General features: G+C 37.3%; 3 protein-coding genes across 20 annotated transcripts in view; all 3 read left to right on the top strand.

Annotated features, from left to right (window-relative positions):
* The window catches only part of tcf3b (transcription factor 3b), a 35,826-nt gene extending 32,215 nt beyond the window's left edge, over positions 1-3,611 (top strand). For 9 of the 10 annotated variants that reach the window (XM_032571363.1, XM_032571365.1, XM_032571361.1 and 6 more), the window contains one exon: positions 418-3,611. The gene's annotated coding sequence lies outside the window, so the exon portion shown is untranslated. The remainder of the gene's footprint in view (positions 1-417) is intronic. The other variant, XM_032571367.1, reaches the window with a different exon arrangement.
* A 1,472-nt stretch (positions 3,612-5,083) lies between these two features.
* Positions 5,084-7,918, top strand: LOC116725374 (cytochrome b-c1 complex subunit 10-like). Its single transcript, XM_032571368.1, has 3 exons — positions 5,084-5,234; positions 6,513-6,648; positions 7,718-7,918. Exons 1-2 carry the CDS (start codon positions 5,173-5,175, stop codon positions 6,631-6,633), a joined length of 183 nt encoding a protein of 60 aa, XP_032427259.1. The 5' UTR covers positions 5,084-5,172; the 3' UTR covers positions 6,634-6,648; positions 7,718-7,918.
* Positions 7,919-8,879: 961 nt separating this feature from the next.
* Positions 8,880-16,953, top strand: mbd3b (methyl-CpG binding domain protein 3b). Of its 9 annotated transcripts, none has more exons than XM_032571089.1 (8): positions 8,880-8,988; positions 12,003-12,071; positions 12,590-12,749; positions 13,975-14,112; positions 14,285-14,375; positions 14,457-14,634; positions 15,007-15,159; positions 16,058-16,953. In XM_032571089.1, the coding sequence occupies exons 1-7, from the start codon at positions 8,975-8,977 to the stop codon at positions 15,152-15,154; spliced, it is 798 nt and encodes a 265-aa protein (XP_032426980.1). In that variant the 5' UTR covers positions 8,880-8,974; the 3' UTR covers positions 15,155-15,159; positions 16,058-16,953. The 9 variants fall into 9 exon arrangements, with proteins under 9 accessions (XP_032426980.1, XP_032426984.1, XP_032426982.1 ...); XM_032571091.1 differs by having other exon boundaries at positions 8,898-8,988; positions 12,003-12,032; XM_032571090.1 differs by having other exon boundaries at positions 8,900-8,988; positions 12,006-12,071.
* The last annotated feature ends 76 nt before the right edge of the window (positions 16,954-17,029 follow it).

Consider the following 17,029-nt stretch of genomic DNA (forward strand, 5'->3'; position numbering starts at 1 on the left):
CCTGAAAATGTCACCATTAAGATAAGTGTCTACATTCTGTAGGGAACACACACTTAGATATTTATGGTAAATCTTGCTAAATGCTAGTTATTCTGAAAATTAAAACGAAGCACGAATGACCATTTTAAATGTCGGCTCCAAATTATCTTTGAAAATCTCTATTATATATATGTGACGTCTCTCACATATAGCGTTGCTTCTACCTCTGATATAAATGACATATTTTCAATAGTTTAGATTATTACAATAGAGCATAAACAGGTCTTTGTTAAACATCACTTAGGCAGCTGTAGCTTATCCAAAATGCTTATATGAATTGTACTAAAAGAAAATAATAGCAAAACGTGTTTTGCTTAGTTTTTTTTTTTAATGTCTTTCTAGCTTTTTAATGTGTTTGGGTTTTTTATTGCTTTACAGATCTGGTGTTTTCCTGGCTCTCAGAGGATGTGGCCTTAACAGATTTCTTCCACCCATTATTCTCAGTGTGTGTGTGCGTGTATATATGTGGACATGTCCGTGTATTGTCCGTTCGAGTTTCAAGATGCACATTGACACACTCACATGCATACTGCCAAAACTGACACAGTCTGTTTTTCGCACTCCCAGCCATGACTACAAGCTCAAATGTGAAGAACTTTTTTTTTTTTAAGTTTTGGTTTGTTTTATACATGTAATATTTTTATTTTCTTTTTTGGTTTCCAACACGATAATTGAACACCAGAGTACTTTTTGTCCTTTCAACACTTTGGGACGACACACACTGCCAAGAGGTGCTCTGGTGGAGGAATAAAAAGGAGACCTATACAAACACAAATTAAATCAAGGATTTGTGCCTAATTGTTACATGTTTTCTATTTGACATTAAGGCAAATTGCTTTACATGTGAGGAACATTTGTGAGGGATTGCTTATGTGTATGAGCAGTTATTTTTTTAAATGTATGTCATTCCCAGCGTGATGGTACAGTCTTACATATGTTATGTAACTCACAGCTGGAGTTGAACTGTCAAAATTCAGTGACTTTTCCTCGAGTGCGTGGAAAGTGGCAGAGAGTCGGCCCCCATGTTTTTGACATTTCAAGTGCAGCTTACCTGAAAGATGGGAACTCCAACCAGACGTGGTCTCAGCCCCCCGCGAGGCATCTGGAGGCTTGGAATCAAAGACTTCTTCCTAGAAAGTTATGATGTTTCCAAGTGAAAGAGTCGGTCAACAAAAACAAAACAAAAAAACAGTTCTTCCGCTTTTGTTGACCAGGCATTCTCACGTTTCTCCAGCAAGCCCTCCGTCACGCATTCAGGTTTTTGTCCTGCTTTGTGTTGTAAAGCATACACGGACGAGACGAAGCACAGTTGTACAGATTTAGGCTTGACCTGCGTCACATTTCAGTCCCTGAAAGTCTTGTAATAAAGCCATCAGAATCATCTGTGAGCGACCAGCACCACTTTTTGTGCTGCTCCTTCCTCAAAATGGTTTACTGACGTTGCCAGCGGACTCGAGTCTTTTTTCCCTGCCCTTTTATTCATGTACTTTAAAAGGCAAACAAATCCAGGAGGGATTTTTTTTCTGCTCTCAGTCGAAGCAGACGAGCCTTTTGTGTAATTCCTAAACGAGCATTCCCGCTGAATTACGAACCCTTCACCTTCCTCCTGACCTTCGGCGTGTTCTCCCCTTTCTTACTGAGAGAAGTGTGACCTGTAAATTCACTTCATACATTATTCTGTTTCATTTTTCAAAAGTAAATATATATAAAAATATATATTTTTTGTTAGTCTATACATTGTAGATTTTTTACATAAATGGCAATATTAGTTTGAAGTTTAGAGTGTATTGTAGATGAGCTGTATAAGGGGATATTTAACATTTAAATGATGTTCAAATTTTAATTTGAAATTAAACTGGGATGCAAGAAAAAGGATCGACAGATGATCAATGAGCGTGTTTGTAAATCCTTTTATTGTCCCAGTTTTAGTTCAAAGGCACATCAATAACTACTAAGTTGAATGCCTTCTTTTCCATTTGGGCATATCTGGACAGAGTTTGTGCCACAGTCATGTGACAAAACATCAGAAGGGATTTCTTTTCTTTTTTCTTGTCTCCAACAGTAATTATGCAACTGGTTTTTGAATGTAGCTACCATGCTAAATGTGGATTTGCCTTCATTTTCAAAGTTGTTTCTGGGTTTTGTTAGCACATTGTAATTTCTTTTCACTTTTTTTTTTTAATGTCTGCCCTTAAACCAAGTAAGTCTGTGTCTAAAGGCAGATGTCTGGATTTGGGTGTAAGGTAATGGATATTATTGAGAACAAAACAGTGTTATTGTGATGTTATTCCCATGTCATGTTAATTATTTCTTTCTTTTTTTACCAACATGTAATCACAAGTGGGAGGTAGAACATTTTGTGTGTTTCATTTCTACAAAAAAAGGAAAAAAAAAAATATGAAGAAAAAGACATATACAAATCAATAGTGTGGCCTTTTCATTCTCAAGACTTAAGATGTCACGATGGGAGAGTGATGCCTTATCAGTGCCTGAACTTGTATTTTTTTCCATTTAAGACAGTTTTATGTTGTGTACCATATCATTTCATTTATCTTGGAGATTAAAGAGGTACTTGTTCATTCCCCCCTCCCCCATCGTCCCTTTTCTCCAAATGCTTTTTTTCAATTTTTGAGGAAGAAGTTTAAATGGTATAAAGAGATTTTCTTTCAGTGTACCTAGTTAAATAAATAAATGTTAAGCAGATCTTGTTTAGTTTATTTCTTTTTCTCTGCTGTCTGTTCAACTGGATTACATTGTCCAACCTGCTGTTTTCCATTAAGGTCACTGGTCCAGGTTAATAGGTACCCTGTAATTACAAAATTCACATGACAAGGTTAAAAAAAAAAAAACAACTGCATCATCCTCTGAACTATTATCTGCATAGACATGTTTCAGGTGTGTTGCTTCAATGTAGGGAGGGAGTTTTTGTTCCTGCATTAGCTAAATCATCTGAATAGGAGTATTTTATAACTTGTTTGCAGTGGCTTTCAATATGTGTAATCAGTAGTTATCGTTATCAGACCTGAGCTTAATTTTCCGGTTTTCTTTTGTGTGACTTTGACATTGAGATTTTTTTTTTTATATCAGATTAATTTTCACAAGATCAGTAGGTGTACTGGATATCTGAAATTTTTTCAAAGAAAAATGTCTAAATGTGGTTTATATTTGTCTCTAAATGACACGCCTAAATTTTGTAGTGGCACAAATTTCACTAATTTCTTCAGAAACTTGTAAAGTTTTGACTTCTCTCAACAATAGCAAACACTGATTTTATATCAAGCAAAACATTTTCAGGTTTTTAATGACATTATTTAGCTGAACTGTAAAGGGACGTGACCAATGAGTGTTAAATACATTTACAGAGTTTGTAATTCTGGGTTGAGGACAGTGTTGACTTATTTCTGACTCGATCACTCTTCTATTTACATACGAATAGATGAGATTTGTCCTGTATATTACATTAATGTAGCAATAAATGTGCCATTTTTAACAACAGATTATACCTTTTACAATGTCTGGCTTTTGAATATTGTATACATAAAAAAATAAAAGGAGTCTTTTTAATAAAAGAATTTATTGTAGTTCGGAAATTGAATTTGTTTTAATTGCCAATTAAATACATTTGGGAGAACTGTGCAGGTAAATCTCAAATTAGAATATACTAGTGGTTAATTGATTTGAATAATACAAGTGAAACTCATCTGTATGTATATATTCATTGTAGTGTAACATTTCAAGGATTTAATTCTTAATTTTGGTTAGTATAACTTTTTGTTTCTCCTATATCAGAGGATCAATGAAAAAAAACTTTAATGCAGAATGTCCGCCTACTGAAATGTATGTTCCTGTGGTATATATCGCGTAGAGTTTATCAGTCTTTGGCTCTAAGTGTTAAAGTCCAGTTTGCTTTTAATAGTGGCTTTCAGTTCATCTTCACTGTTTGGTTTGATGATTATCCTCTCCTCTCACAGATTCTCAAATCAGGTCTCGGTACTTAGCAGTGTAGGCAGTTACCAAGTCCCACTTGAAAATTAAGTCATTTCCATAAAGCTCGCCAGCAGATGAAAGCATTAAGTGCTCTAAAATTTCCAGATAGGACTTTGTAAATTATAAAACAGTGCAACTTAAAAGAAGGAATGGTACAGTTGTAATCAATGTACTTGATAACTGTGCTATGGCTCTTGGAAGGACCGACTCTAGATATAATCTACACCTTGAGAATCTCCCCCATCCTCTCAAATGGGCTTCACAATCCTTCCAAGGCTGTGGTTGTCCCTGGTGCTTGTGTACAGTTTTCTACTAGTTTTTTCTTCCACTCAGTTTTCCAGTACCGTGCTTGGGTACAACCAGTTTCTTAATAAATGTACTTTTGTAGATTTTTCTCATTATAGAGGGGTCGGTGGTATCTTTGTATTAAAAAAAAAAATCTGACAAACCAGATTTCATTGGCTACAAGCCATAATCAAAATTTACAGAAACACTTGAGCATCTTCAGTTTGAGTGGATTGACATACTCCCATCTAAAGTGGAGATGTGTGCAATGTGGCTCAAGAGAGCCCTGCAGAAGATGGTGAAGGAAGCTGAGAACGTCACTGAAATGCTCCAAACTTTTGTCTGTATCAGAACTTCTGAAGGAACAGGACTGGAAATTATCAGCCTCCTTACACCCTCTTCATGAACTGTTTTAATTGCTGGCTTAAAGCAGAAGCAGCACCACCAAACTGCTACATAGATTTCTGCCTTAAGCTGTAAAATTCCTGAATAGCCATTTGGAGATTTGTTATAACTGAAGATTGTGTACTTTATAGTATGAAGCTCTATTCATGTATTTTGTTTTTTATTTTATAATTTTTTTTTGTTACACCAATCCTTAAGAAATGGGGTGTCGTTTTTTCATATGCCATCAAATATTCCAAAGAAAAGAGAAAGATGCTAGTTGGATGATAGCTGGAAATATATTAAATGTTTGGTGTCCACAATTGGTCCTGAGCGAAAACCTAAGAGTTTTCTGAACGCTTTGTATTTGTTTTTGTGTTTTATAATCAGGCATTAGAAGGGGCAGCTTGGAACAGGTCCTTCAAATCCATCACTTCAACGTTCGTGTTGTGATTAGTTTTCGGGAAGAAAGTCAGAATGGTTCAGAGAATACTAAATAAATTTGTTGGTGCCAAATATGTCTCAATTCTGAGGACATGGTAAGTCACTATAACCCTGTTACAGGCTGAATGTTGAAGATAATTAGTGTCGGGTTTTCGCGGTAGTTGACCCCGTGTCCTTCTGTGTGACCCGTCTGACTGACTTTAGCATAAACCTGCTTCACGACGCAGTTAATTATTAACTTTTAAGTCTATGAGGTATGTTGTTAGCCATATGAGGACTCTGGGTGATTATACTCTCAAAGGCTTATTTTAAGTTAACTATTGCTAAACTCATAACAAGTCCAAAATTGATCGTCACTACTATTTATAGTTCACTTGTTAGGTATTAAAAAAAAAAATCCTATTTAAATCTGCTAGTTCTTTTTGTACAGTTGCTTGGTACATTAGATGATATCTATTCAAAGAGCATTAAAAAAAAAGATTTTATTTTATGTAAAGATCATAGAAGCTACAATTGAGTTTCAAGTCGGTCAGTAATTTTGTGTGAAAATATACAATGAAAATCTGTAAACATTTTAAGATGACGAACCCCTTTTTGGATTAAATAAGTGTTAGATGCAATATTATTACTCAGCAATACTAATCTAATGATAGCTCATCACACAGAAACTGGAGCTCCAAATTTGTAAGAGCTTTTGCATAATGGATGTTGGTAAAAAAAAAAAAAAAAGTATCACAAGCTGCTCAACAGTTTTAACATCAGAATAAGTCCTGACCAAGTGTTGGTCACTACGTTTCTGCAGAGACTTCATGTTCATGCCTTCAGATTAGCTCAAACATCACTTAGTAGAATAGGTTTTCATGGACAAACATCTGCAACCAAGTCCATTGAGAAGATGCACATTGCACTCTAGATCAGTGGAGTGGAGTGATAAAGCGTGTCCCTCTGTCAACCCATTGGACTACTTTAGTTTTGACTGATTCCCAGAGTGCGGCATTTGCTGGACTACATTTTTAAAGGCTTTTTAAAAATCAGTCATTTGCGATCGGCCAGACAACTGCAATCGGTGCACCCCTGATTTAATGACGTCTATTTGACGTCAAAATTCATTTACTCATTTTGCCAACAGAGTCACAGGTTTAAATATGTCTGGCAGTAGCAGATAATGTTTTTTATTGAAAGCCGCTATTTTTCAACTTTTAAAGCATTTACTTTAAACTTTTATTATGACACATAAGTCATTCTTTTTATAGAGTTCATTGTGCTGCAGCATGACCACAGTAAATTAACAGGAGGTGTTGTTGATTCATGCGTTGTATTTTACAGTTAAATTTGTCCTTTTTAGAAGTCCTCGTGTCTTCCTCCGTCTCTAGGGTACCAAATATGGTTGCCTGGGGAACAGTTGGTGGCGTGGCGGTCATTCACTTCACCGACTGGCGGTTAATTCTGGACTATGTGCCATACATTAATGGGAAGTTTAAGAAGGACGAATAAAGAGAGGTGTAGGATGTGAGTCTTTTGTCCTTGTATTCAATACAGTTTGTTTCTTCTTATGAATGACCAGTGAATTTCAAGCATAGTGTTTATAAATTTTAATCCAGCCTGTCGGCTCATGTTGAACGCAGGGCATGCTGGGTACCTTAGCTGAACACAAGCTTCTGTGTTAATTTAATATGGCTGCAACTTTGCTTACATCTGACACTTGAAGTTTTCATTTAGTTAAATTTAAAACTTCAGAAGTGTCGAGACTCCTCTGTGCGAATCAAACGTAGAACCAGGGGATGTTTTTTACTAGTCTATATCTACATAAAATTATAAAAATCTATAATGCAAATTAAAAAATTTTTTATTTGAAACAGAAAATAAATAATCCCTGCTGCAGTTGATTATTACAATCAAACTGTTGGAATATTTTCTTTATATTTACATAGACCAAAAGTAGGATGGACAGAAAATGTAGTGGTAGTTTTCGAGTGCCTACTGTGCTGAATATTATCCCATTCGGTCTTTGTTGTAAATAAGAAAAATTATGTAGGAGCCTTCTTACCAACTGTGCACAGCAACAGATGGGGGAGGGACAGTCCTGCACTCTTTCATGCCTCACACAGCATGAAAAAACTCTCCAGCACTTTTTTTGGGGTATCTACTCAAAGGGATTTTAATTTTAAAAAGAGGCAGTTTTGAAGCAGCAACTTTTTTAAAAACCTTGATATAGGCTGGCCAAAACCTATATAAAATCTTTATAATTTTGTATATTTTGCTTTATGCTGTTTAGTTTTATTTTTCGAAATTTGGAAACACATGAAATAAATTACTTTAACATTTGTTTTATTTTGAATATGCTTTCTGTGCTTTAGTTCTTTCTGTGTACTTAATTTTGAAATAGACTAATCTAATCATTTAGACACCTCTGGTCTTTGTTTCTTTTTTTAAAATAATGGCTGTAGAGGTAGAATAGTTTTATAAATATACCAATATCTGAAATGAACAGCTTCATAATCATGTTTCCCTGAGTTGGATAGTTCACCCAATCAAACAGATGTGTGTTTTACTCTATAAGCCTTGTATCTGCTTACAGGACCTGGACTCTGGGCACATGGCTGGACTTCTCTAGCAGCAAGTTTAAGTAGGATGGCTGGTCTCTGCAGGCTACATGCTGCGCTCTGTAAAAATGCTTCTTTTTCATCCATTGTTGTAAGATGTGAATAAATTCTTAATTTATCCAAATATTTCCAAGATATCTTGTAACTTTCAACTATTAAAATGGTTTTGCTTAAAACCTTTGTCTTTTTTATTATTACTATTATTGTGACAACAATCTTCCATATATAAACATCTTAAGTGCATATACGGAACATTAAAAACTACAGAAAACAGTGTAATGAACTTAACCCTTTGATGCATAGTGGTCACTACAGTGGACAGCTATCTAAAAGCCATTTTCTTGTGCTTCCTGTGGATTTTTATGTTATAAATGCACACAGACCACTGAAGTGGACACTAATGCATCATAAAATATACCATCAACTACTGGCCATCAGCTGCAAATGCAAGAAATTATTTTTGTTAAATACAATATGGCCGACAGACAAAAAAGCATGAGAACCGACCCGGTCCCTCCTTCTACTGTAGACGACTCTTGCAAGTAAAAAAAATATTGTGACATCAGATAACCCCTAAGGAACAATACTACTGATGTATTTTTCAAATAACAACTTTGTGTTTGGACAAAATTACAATTGATCACATAAAAATAAAAAATTTAAAAAAATCTATTTTTACAAAAAAAATGTTCCTACCTTTTTTTATGCCTTAAGAAAAAAATTTTTAAAAATGGAAAAAAAATTCTGACACAAAGGATCATAATTCATGCATCAGAGGGTTAAGGGGGGACAAAAATACACCTGTAGCTTTCAACGCCTGTTAAAATGTGTGCAGAATAAACGAAAATAGCTGGAGCATTACTGCTGGAGGACCAGACATTGAGCTACAGGTGTCAAACTGGCGACTGTCCTGCAACTTTTAGATGTGCCTCTGCTGCACCACACCTGAACAGAATAATTAGGTCATTAGCAGGACTCTGGAGAACTGATCTACACAAGGAGGAGGTAATTAAGTCATTTCATTCCAGTGTTTCGTACCTGTGGCACATCTAAAAACTGCAGGACAGCGGCCCTTGAGGACTGGAGTTTGACACCCCTAGACGCACACTGCGATATTTGCGTGGATAATGTCTTTCATTTTTTAACATCGTAGGGGGGGAGGGGACTGAAAGAGGAGAGGGGAGAAGGGATTTAACACAGCAAGAGGCTGAAAGCGAGATAGTGTCCTCAAGATGGATAAAAACGAGTAAGTAGACCGGCTAAACAATGAGCAAAACACCAACAAGGGAGTTAGTTGCTGTAATTCTTCTGTTTGGTGCCATTTTTAATATAAAAATGGAAAATATGTTTATCATCGATTAGGCAAACGCTGCGGTCTCTCGCTCCCTGCTAACAGCAGTCCGGTGGGTCTCCTGAATCTCCGTCGCTCTCGTTTTTGTTTCATTTAAACCACAGTTGCATGATTAAATATTTCATTTAAGTACGTCGACATATGTAGTACATTGAAATGTGTTTTCAACTTAAGGATTTAACCGTATAAAAATGCATGCAAGTATTTCTGCGTCGGTGTCGAGACGCGTTTACACAGAATCTCTTAGAACATGACATGTATTTTACAATTATTCGCCTTCATTTCACTGGATCTACTTTGTTCATTGAAATGAAAAAAGCCGGCTCCAAGTCTGAAGGACAACGGTCTTCATTGTGCTGGTGAAACGACCCCCCCTTTTTTTTGTCGTGTAACTTACGTAGAACTTGCGCATTTAAATTCACAATGTAGTGCAATACATGTGTATATTTTTTTATCACTGCTTCTGTTAGTTTTAGCTGCGGTAATGGAGGCTGTCATTGCTGCTTCGGGGTTGCTCTACTTTCTGTTGTCACGTTTATGTTCTCCATACGTTAATGGAGATGTTATGATGGCTGCAATCGTTCAAACAGAACAAAAAGCTGGACTTCCTTTACGTGTCAAAATAAAAGAAAAACGACCTAACTCGTATTATCAGATAAACAAGCACACATACTGTAGGTTGTACGTAAAAAATGAAGTTGTTTTAGCTTTCTTTTATTTATTTTTTTGCTTGACAAATCAAATTTAATATAAGCAGTATTTGTTAAGTTTATTTGTTGCTTATGGTTTAAGTGTGACACTTACTATGTTCACATATGCTACATTAATGCAAACTTCATTGAATGAAGGGGTTTCTGTGGTTATGGTGGTATCCTTGCTTTAGAGTGCTGGAGACACTCATCAAAAAATTATGGCAAACCCCAATAAATCAACCTACTATTTTTACTAAATATTCTAACAAATATTCTTATGTCATTACTGAATGAATCAACTTCTCCGATTAAATGTAAATCGTGATACTTTTAAACAGTGCTGCTTCCTTGCCAGGTTCCTTTTGAAAACGATAGTATAGATCTCGGCTAGGTTTAATCTGGTCTTGGACGTCTATGGCAGAAGATATGTGGAATAGATGAATTTAAAAATCACTCTACCACTGTGAATTCATGAGTGCTTTTAGAAAAATAAATATATGACGAATTCATTGAAGATTAATATGAGCTAAACCAGGTATTGAAAAAGTATCTGCCCAGTTTTTTGGGTAAATATTTTGTTCCAATTATTGCCTAACATTTGATTATTTCCCCCTCTAATTAATGGTACTCAAATTAAAGACAGATTTTTTTTTGTCGTAATTTTTTTAATATGAGCTCATGCTACTGTAGAACATTGCATCTTTATGGTTTGCCATTTGTCTGACTGGGGGTGGGGGGTCACTGGGATGGAGGAAGATAATAGAATAACTCCATGCCACTCAGGGTGACAATCTTAAAATAATATTAATAATAATGAGAAGAAAACTAAATTTAAATTATTTGAATTTAAGGATTGCCTTTCTGTTGATTAATGAAATTGTAAAAATAATGACCTTTGGAATAATGTCTGTTATTTGAGATAAATGTAGGGATGGCAATGTGTATCTTTGTCATATTAAAACTTGAGGGACAGCTTAATTATGTATATTATTGTTATTGCTCCTTTTTACTCATCAAATTTTATTCTTTATTTTTTTTCCACATTTTTAAAATTAAATCAGGAAGAATAAAACTTTGTTATAGTAGGATATATGTATGAATTAGTCCAAAACAGCAAACAATGTTATTATACTAGGCTGTGGCCATGATTTGTTTTGTTTTTTTCCTCTCATGCCACCAGATGGATTCTGTAGGAAACAATTAAGTAAATGTTGTTTGTATTTAATAATGTGTCTCAGGTCCATGTGTTTATCTCAAAATGAATTGTTTTTGTGGTTTCTAAACATCTGACCTGATTTCACTACTTCAGGTATTTCTAATGAGCCACTTAAACAAGAATGTAATGAACACAAAATACCTAAATTATTAATGTGACCATTTTTATGTTGTCACATTAAAATGCTAATAGACTTCGTGACCTATATTGAGAACTCGACATAAATTTTTTTGGACATTTTTTTTTTTTTTTTCCAGAAGCTTTTCTTTTGAAGTCTTAAACCTGACGCGTCCGGTCCTAGCTCCGCGCTGCTCCGTTTTTCCTTTGCGGATGTAGTTCCAACGGTGACACGCAGGTGGTGATGGGGCCGAGATCCGCGCGGAGCGATCTCCGCAGCCACAAAGAGACGACATGCTTTTAGCCGGGAGATCCCATTACAGGGGGCACGCGCTTTAAAATGGTTGAAACAAAAGCGTGAGAAGCTCCACACCAGCCTTTCAGGTTGCAGCGACACGTTTTTCCAAAATCCGACCCGGCTCTTTTGCCGTAACTTTTAGCGGATTCACTGGCCAGCCGCGGGGGAAAATGGAGAAGAAAAGGTGGGATTGCTCTGCTCTCCCCAAAGGCTGGAAAATGGAAGAAGTGACCAGAAAGTCGGGTTTGTCAGCTGGGAAAAGCGATGTCTATTATTTTAGGTACTAAACGACTGGTAACTTGAAGTACACCACAGTTGCACCATACACCGAGATTGCGGACGGAAGCAGACAGGAAAATGAGCGGGGTGGTCGGTACCAAAAAAAAAAAAAAAAAAAAAAAGTTTTGAAGGAAAAGGGGAGGGGGTTGTCTGTTTTTGTGGGAGGACAAGCAGGCCACCTCCTCCCAGAAGGAGTCCTTTCAGCCGCACAGGCCTGCCTGGGCCTTAATGGTCAACAAAAGTCAGTGTGATCTCCGTTAATAATTCTCTCTGTGTCCCACTGAAGTCAAGATTTGTTCTCATTTAGCAGAGGAGAAGAGCAAGATGAGGAACAGAGGCAAGACAGGGGGGAGGCGGGTCGGTTGTATAGCTTGTGGTAGGCTGACTGTACAATCATAACAGTTGACGGTTTCTGTGTCATGTAAGATGCATTTGCATGAGATACTAGCACGAATCCACCCACCGTGTTTCATTGTTGTTCATTGATCAGGCTAGAGATACTGATGCTCCCTTTAGGTGCAGCTGCCGTGTTTCCATTGTAAACACTAGGTGTTAGTTTCGCCATCTTTACTTTGTGCTCATTCATATCTGCTGGTACTTTTTTTTAACATTGTTCTGAATAATTGTTTTTCATAATCATTTCTGATTTGTATGACTAAAATTCTGTTGCTCATCATTAGACAAAATAACTTAATTGAGTTTTTTTTTTCCATTAAAAAAAAATGCATTCATTACTGTGATTTCAGCATCATTGCTCATCTAGGTGTGTAAAATGCTTTAGTTGCACGTTGTGGTTCCATGTGTGGATGTGATGTCTTAATCAGATGAGCCTGTGTCTTTTTTTTTTTTTTGTGGAGCAACAGTTTGTACTAATACAGTCATATTTCTCATCAGTCCATCTGGGAAGAAGTTTAGGAGCAAGCCTCAGCTGGCCCGTTACCTCGGTAACCAGATGGACCTCAGCTCCTTTGATTTTCGCACGGGGAAGATGCTGATGAGCAAACTGAACAAGAACCGCCAGAGACTGCGATACGACAACAACAACCAGAACAAGGTGAGACGATTTAATTTCATTTAATTTAATGCACACACAATAAAAATATCCAAACATGTTCAAATATATACACACACCCCCCACTGATTTATAGATAAATGTCTCTTAGTAAGTTGCAAAGACAAAAACCACACCGAGCTTATGGGATAGTTCTGGCTAGATATTTGCTAGAAAGCATTTTTGCTATAAAGCATTTATAATTCATGTATAATTCAGGACAGGGCTTCCCAAAAGCTTTGCAGGAGCTGTCCTTTTTCTTTTCTTAAACCAATCTTGATGTGTTTGGCAGCAGTGTCCTGTCTAGTTGAGATTAGGTTTAAAAATCTGGAGGATATATCTATTTTTTTTTGTGTGTGTGTATTTGTTTTTCTTCAGCAAATTGGCCCCATAGCATGATTCTGCCACCACAATGCTCAGCAGTATTCTTAAATTTCAAAGCATTACCTTGACTTTTCCAAACATTCTTCTTGTCATTGTGATCAAGAAGTTCAATCTTTTTTTCATCTGACCATAAAACTTTGACTCTTGCGGGCATTTGGCTTGTTCTCTGATCCTTTTTAAACAATTTTTTTTTCCTTTTTTTTTGTCTGGGTCAGATGGTTGAAACTTGGACATAGTTTAGGTTGTTCCAGTAGGACAAATAAAGGATCCCAAACACACATCCAAACTAAATAGGCAAAGGAGGTGCAACAAGCAATGGGACTTTTTTTTTCTCGTAACAAAATGTGAAGATATGATTATGTTGATATTTGACACAACAGTTTTGTCTTTTTAAGGACCCTCTTGATATCGCAATTATACTGAAGGCCTGGTAAGCCAAGCGGTTTTAAGTGTTTGTTCACACGCAGCCTGAGAATGAGTCTCCTGTGTTCAGAGCCACTATATGCAAAATATAAGCAAGTTGAGACACAATGATGCAGCCGTAATGCAACACTCTTCCTCAAATGTTACTCAGAAAAGTTTTTTATGCAAAGTAGTTCTGCTTGATCTCAAAGCGATGTTTGCTTTGAAGTGGGCGGTTGTAAGTGTAAATATGCCGTGGGATCAAGTTTCATCCCCTTTTTTTTTTTTTTTACCAAGCTACAAAACAAACAGGACATTATTGCAGCTAAACCTTCATTTCCAAACTGATCACTTTCCTCTCAGATTTTTGTTGCATTACTTACAGAGTCCAAATCAGCCATGATCAATAATTCTTTCTCTATTCGCCGCTCTTTTTTCCCAGGGCAAACCTGACTTAAACACGTCGCTGCCGGTAAGACAGACGGCCTCCATTTTTAAGCAGCCTGTTACAAAGGTCACCAACCATCCCAACAACAAAGTGAAGACGGATCCTCAGAAAGCCGTCGATCAGCCCCGACAGGTGAACAGCCCCCAGTTATTATCTCAAGCATCCCGTTGCCAGAAAGACTGGTTTCACATACCATAATGTGATGTATTAGGTGTCAGAAGGGGTAAAAGTTTACTTTTGAACTTCCTGTATTGTGAAATTACATCTTGAAATGGGAACAACATTTTCTTTTTTTTCCCCCCAGCTTTTCTGGGAGAAAAAGCTCAGTGGTCTTAACGCGTATGACATCGCAGAGGAGCTGGTGAAGACGATGGAGCTGCCTAAAGGCCTGCAGGGTAAACCGCTCGATCCATCAACCAGGGTGGTAGCATTTCTGGAGAAAGTCATCCTGAAAATGTCTGATGACTCTTCTGCAGGTGTCGGCCCAGGCTGCACGGACAAAACGCTCCTGTCGGCTATAGCGAGCGCCCTGCACACGAGCGCTGCGCCGATCACGGGGCAGCTGTCTGCGGCGGTGGAGAAGAATCCGGGCGTGTGGCTCAACACTGCCCAGCCGCTCTGCAAGGCCTTTATAGTCACAGACGAGGACATCCGGTAGGTTGTTGGTACCAAAACGATCACACTGTTAAAGCTTCAGACCGTTTAATTACTACAATTGTGTTTCAAACAGTCGGATCTGAAATTACTTCCTGGTGAAACGTTTGCATTGGTCAGTTTTAGAGATGTACAGTTAAAAAAGGGGAAATATCAGCTGGACTCTGGGAACAATGCTGCTTGTTTTATGTTTATATGACTCCCATTTAATATATCTGGGCACAGTAAGGCTTGTAATCCAGCCAAGTTTGCTGTAACCTGATTGCTTGTTAGCAGTGCCCCCAGCGACCACCAGGTCTGTGCAGAAACGCAGCATCTGCTCTGAGCTCCAACTGTCGCCTCCTAACGACTTCCTGTTGCGCTTGTGTGCAGGAAACAGGAGGAGCTGGTGTACAGCGTCAGGAAGAGGCTGGAGGAGGCGCTGATGGCCGACATGCTGGCCCACGTCGAGGAGGCCTCCAGCGAGGGGGAGCCCCCGAAGGACGAGGGCAACGGCAGCGAAGACATGGAGACCGTATAGCACAGGTAGCAGAGGCACTGGCGAAGGGCACGGTCCCCCTTGTGCCTTTAAATTCATGCATACGCCTTTAAATTTTTACACCTGCAAAATTGTCAGATACAGTAACTCAAGTACTGTAGTTCACAATTGGGGAAATGGAAGAAAAAATGTTCATTTTAATAATTTTATTTATTTATTTTTTTTTACAAAAAAATCTGTGAAGTGTGGCATGCATTTTTTTTTATTCAGCCCATTTTTACTGAGTGCAACCAATTAATTTCAGAATTTATTTAATTAGAAAATTGTAATGACCTTTTTTACAGTGTCATAATTTGAGACGCTGAATTTTGGGTTTCTGTTACCTCCATGTATAATCATCAAAATTACAAAAGAGGTTTGGAATTAATCACTTTGTTTGATTCTACATAATATGTGAGATAACTGGCATGAAATGCTGAACTTTTATGCAATATACAATATGAATTGCATATGAATTTTATGCAATATGAATTTTTTTAGATGTGCCTGTAAGTGACCCGAGACCAACCTGCCCATTCGTACCATGTAACAGTGGTGGAGGCATCATGGTGTGGAGATGGTTGTCCTCTGCTGGGAAGCTGATCAGAGTTGATCTAAATACAGGACAATCTTGGAAAATAACCTTTTTTTTTTCATAAAAAATTGACTTGAATACATGTCACATTTTTACAGAACGATATTAAAAAAAAGTTAAACCGTGTATTTTTATCAAATTTTATACTATTTTGTCGATATTTGACAAATCCTAATAAAACACCTTGAAATCTTTGCATCTGTTAACTTCAGGTTAACAGATGCAATAAGTGGAAGAATCAGATTCTGCTCAATCAAATGGCGTCCAGAGTAAACGCTCCCTAACTCGCTGGTGATTGTTTCTCCTGGCAGGTTGTTGTGAAGACCGATTGGACTCATTCGCCCCCCCGTAAACACGAGCGTTAACCATAGGATTTCCATTCCAGTGCGGCCCTTAAGAACTGTCCCTCGGTGTCCAGTCTAGGCGTCCACTCACTCCAGAAGACCCTCGGCAGCCATTTTACCACCCGTGATGGTCTCCATTAAGTGGGACTCTGTGACTGTATTTATGAGCGCAGATTTTTAATTAGTAAAACAGACAACTATGAATGACTTAAATATATTCAATATAATTTCCTTACAATGTGTCAAAGATGAGTGTTTAGTGTTAAATGTATTTTTTACGAAAATGTCTCGGATGGATTTGTGTTTTTTGTTTGCGACAATCATGTCCGATCCAAATGGTTCGGGTCAGCAGACAGCCGGCGTGTTTGCTCCTTTTGTTTCGGGCACCTTTTGAGGCGAATGGTTTTTGTACTGTACTGCATCCGTTTTTGGAAATTTAAAGTGAATCTCATTTTGTCATATTTTGTATTTAAATGTCTTGTTGAAATCATGGTGTGTTTTTTTTTTTTTTCTTTAGCTTTCAGGACGTTTGGTGGTTTGGTTTTGCTTATTTTTTGTTTTTCATCACTAAACTGGGTGCTTAGAAATGTTCAACAATACTTTTGTAAATTTTTATTTTTTTTTTTTCTTTTTCTTGTAAAGCATCTGTGTTATTACACACTTGCCGCCTCTTTTAAAAATTCATGCACAAAACCGGCGACGACGGATGGGATAGTTTTTAATCCGTCACTTTCCAAGGAGAAAGGGTTTTACAGTTTCTCTGCTGGCTCACAACATCCAGCTGGAATCATGAAATGCCCCGCTCAACCTGAGCAGGCTGATTGCTGAAATGTGTTAAAGAAATAAAATTTGTCACTGTAGTACCAAACCTCTGCATTTTGTTCTTATGCACATTTTACATGGAGTTCAGTACAAATGTTTGGGGAGTTGATTGGGACT

Source organism: Xiphophorus hellerii, chromosome 9 (assembly GCF_003331165.1).
Source record: "Xiphophorus hellerii strain 12219 chromosome 9, Xiphophorus_hellerii-4.1, whole genome shotgun sequence".
NCBI lineage: Eukaryota > Metazoa > Chordata > Actinopteri > Cyprinodontiformes > Poeciliidae > Xiphophorus > Xiphophorus hellerii.

Excerpts from the sequence above, each read along its gene's own strand:
- LOC116725374 (XM_032571368.1), top strand. The coding sequence starts at position 5,173 with ATGGTTCAGAGAATACTAAATAAATTTGTTGGTGCCAAATATGTCTCA. Across the intron at positions 5,235-6,512 it reads GTCTCAATTCTGAGGACATG|GGTACCAAATATGGTTGCCT; the intron begins GTAAGTCACTAT and ends CTCCGTCTCTAG.
- mbd3b (XM_032571086.1), top strand. The coding sequence starts at position 11,587 with ATGGAGAAGAAAAGGTGGGATTGCTCTGCTCTCCCCAAAGGCTGGAAA. Across the intron at positions 12,750-13,974 it reads ACAACAACAACCAGAACAAG|GGCAAACCTGACTTAAACAC; the intron begins GTGAGACGATTT and ends CTTTTTTCCCAG. Across the intron at positions 14,635-15,006 it reads GTCACAGACGAGGACATCCG|GAAACAGGAGGAGCTGGTGT; the intron begins GTAGGTTGTTGG and ends GCTTGTGTGCAG.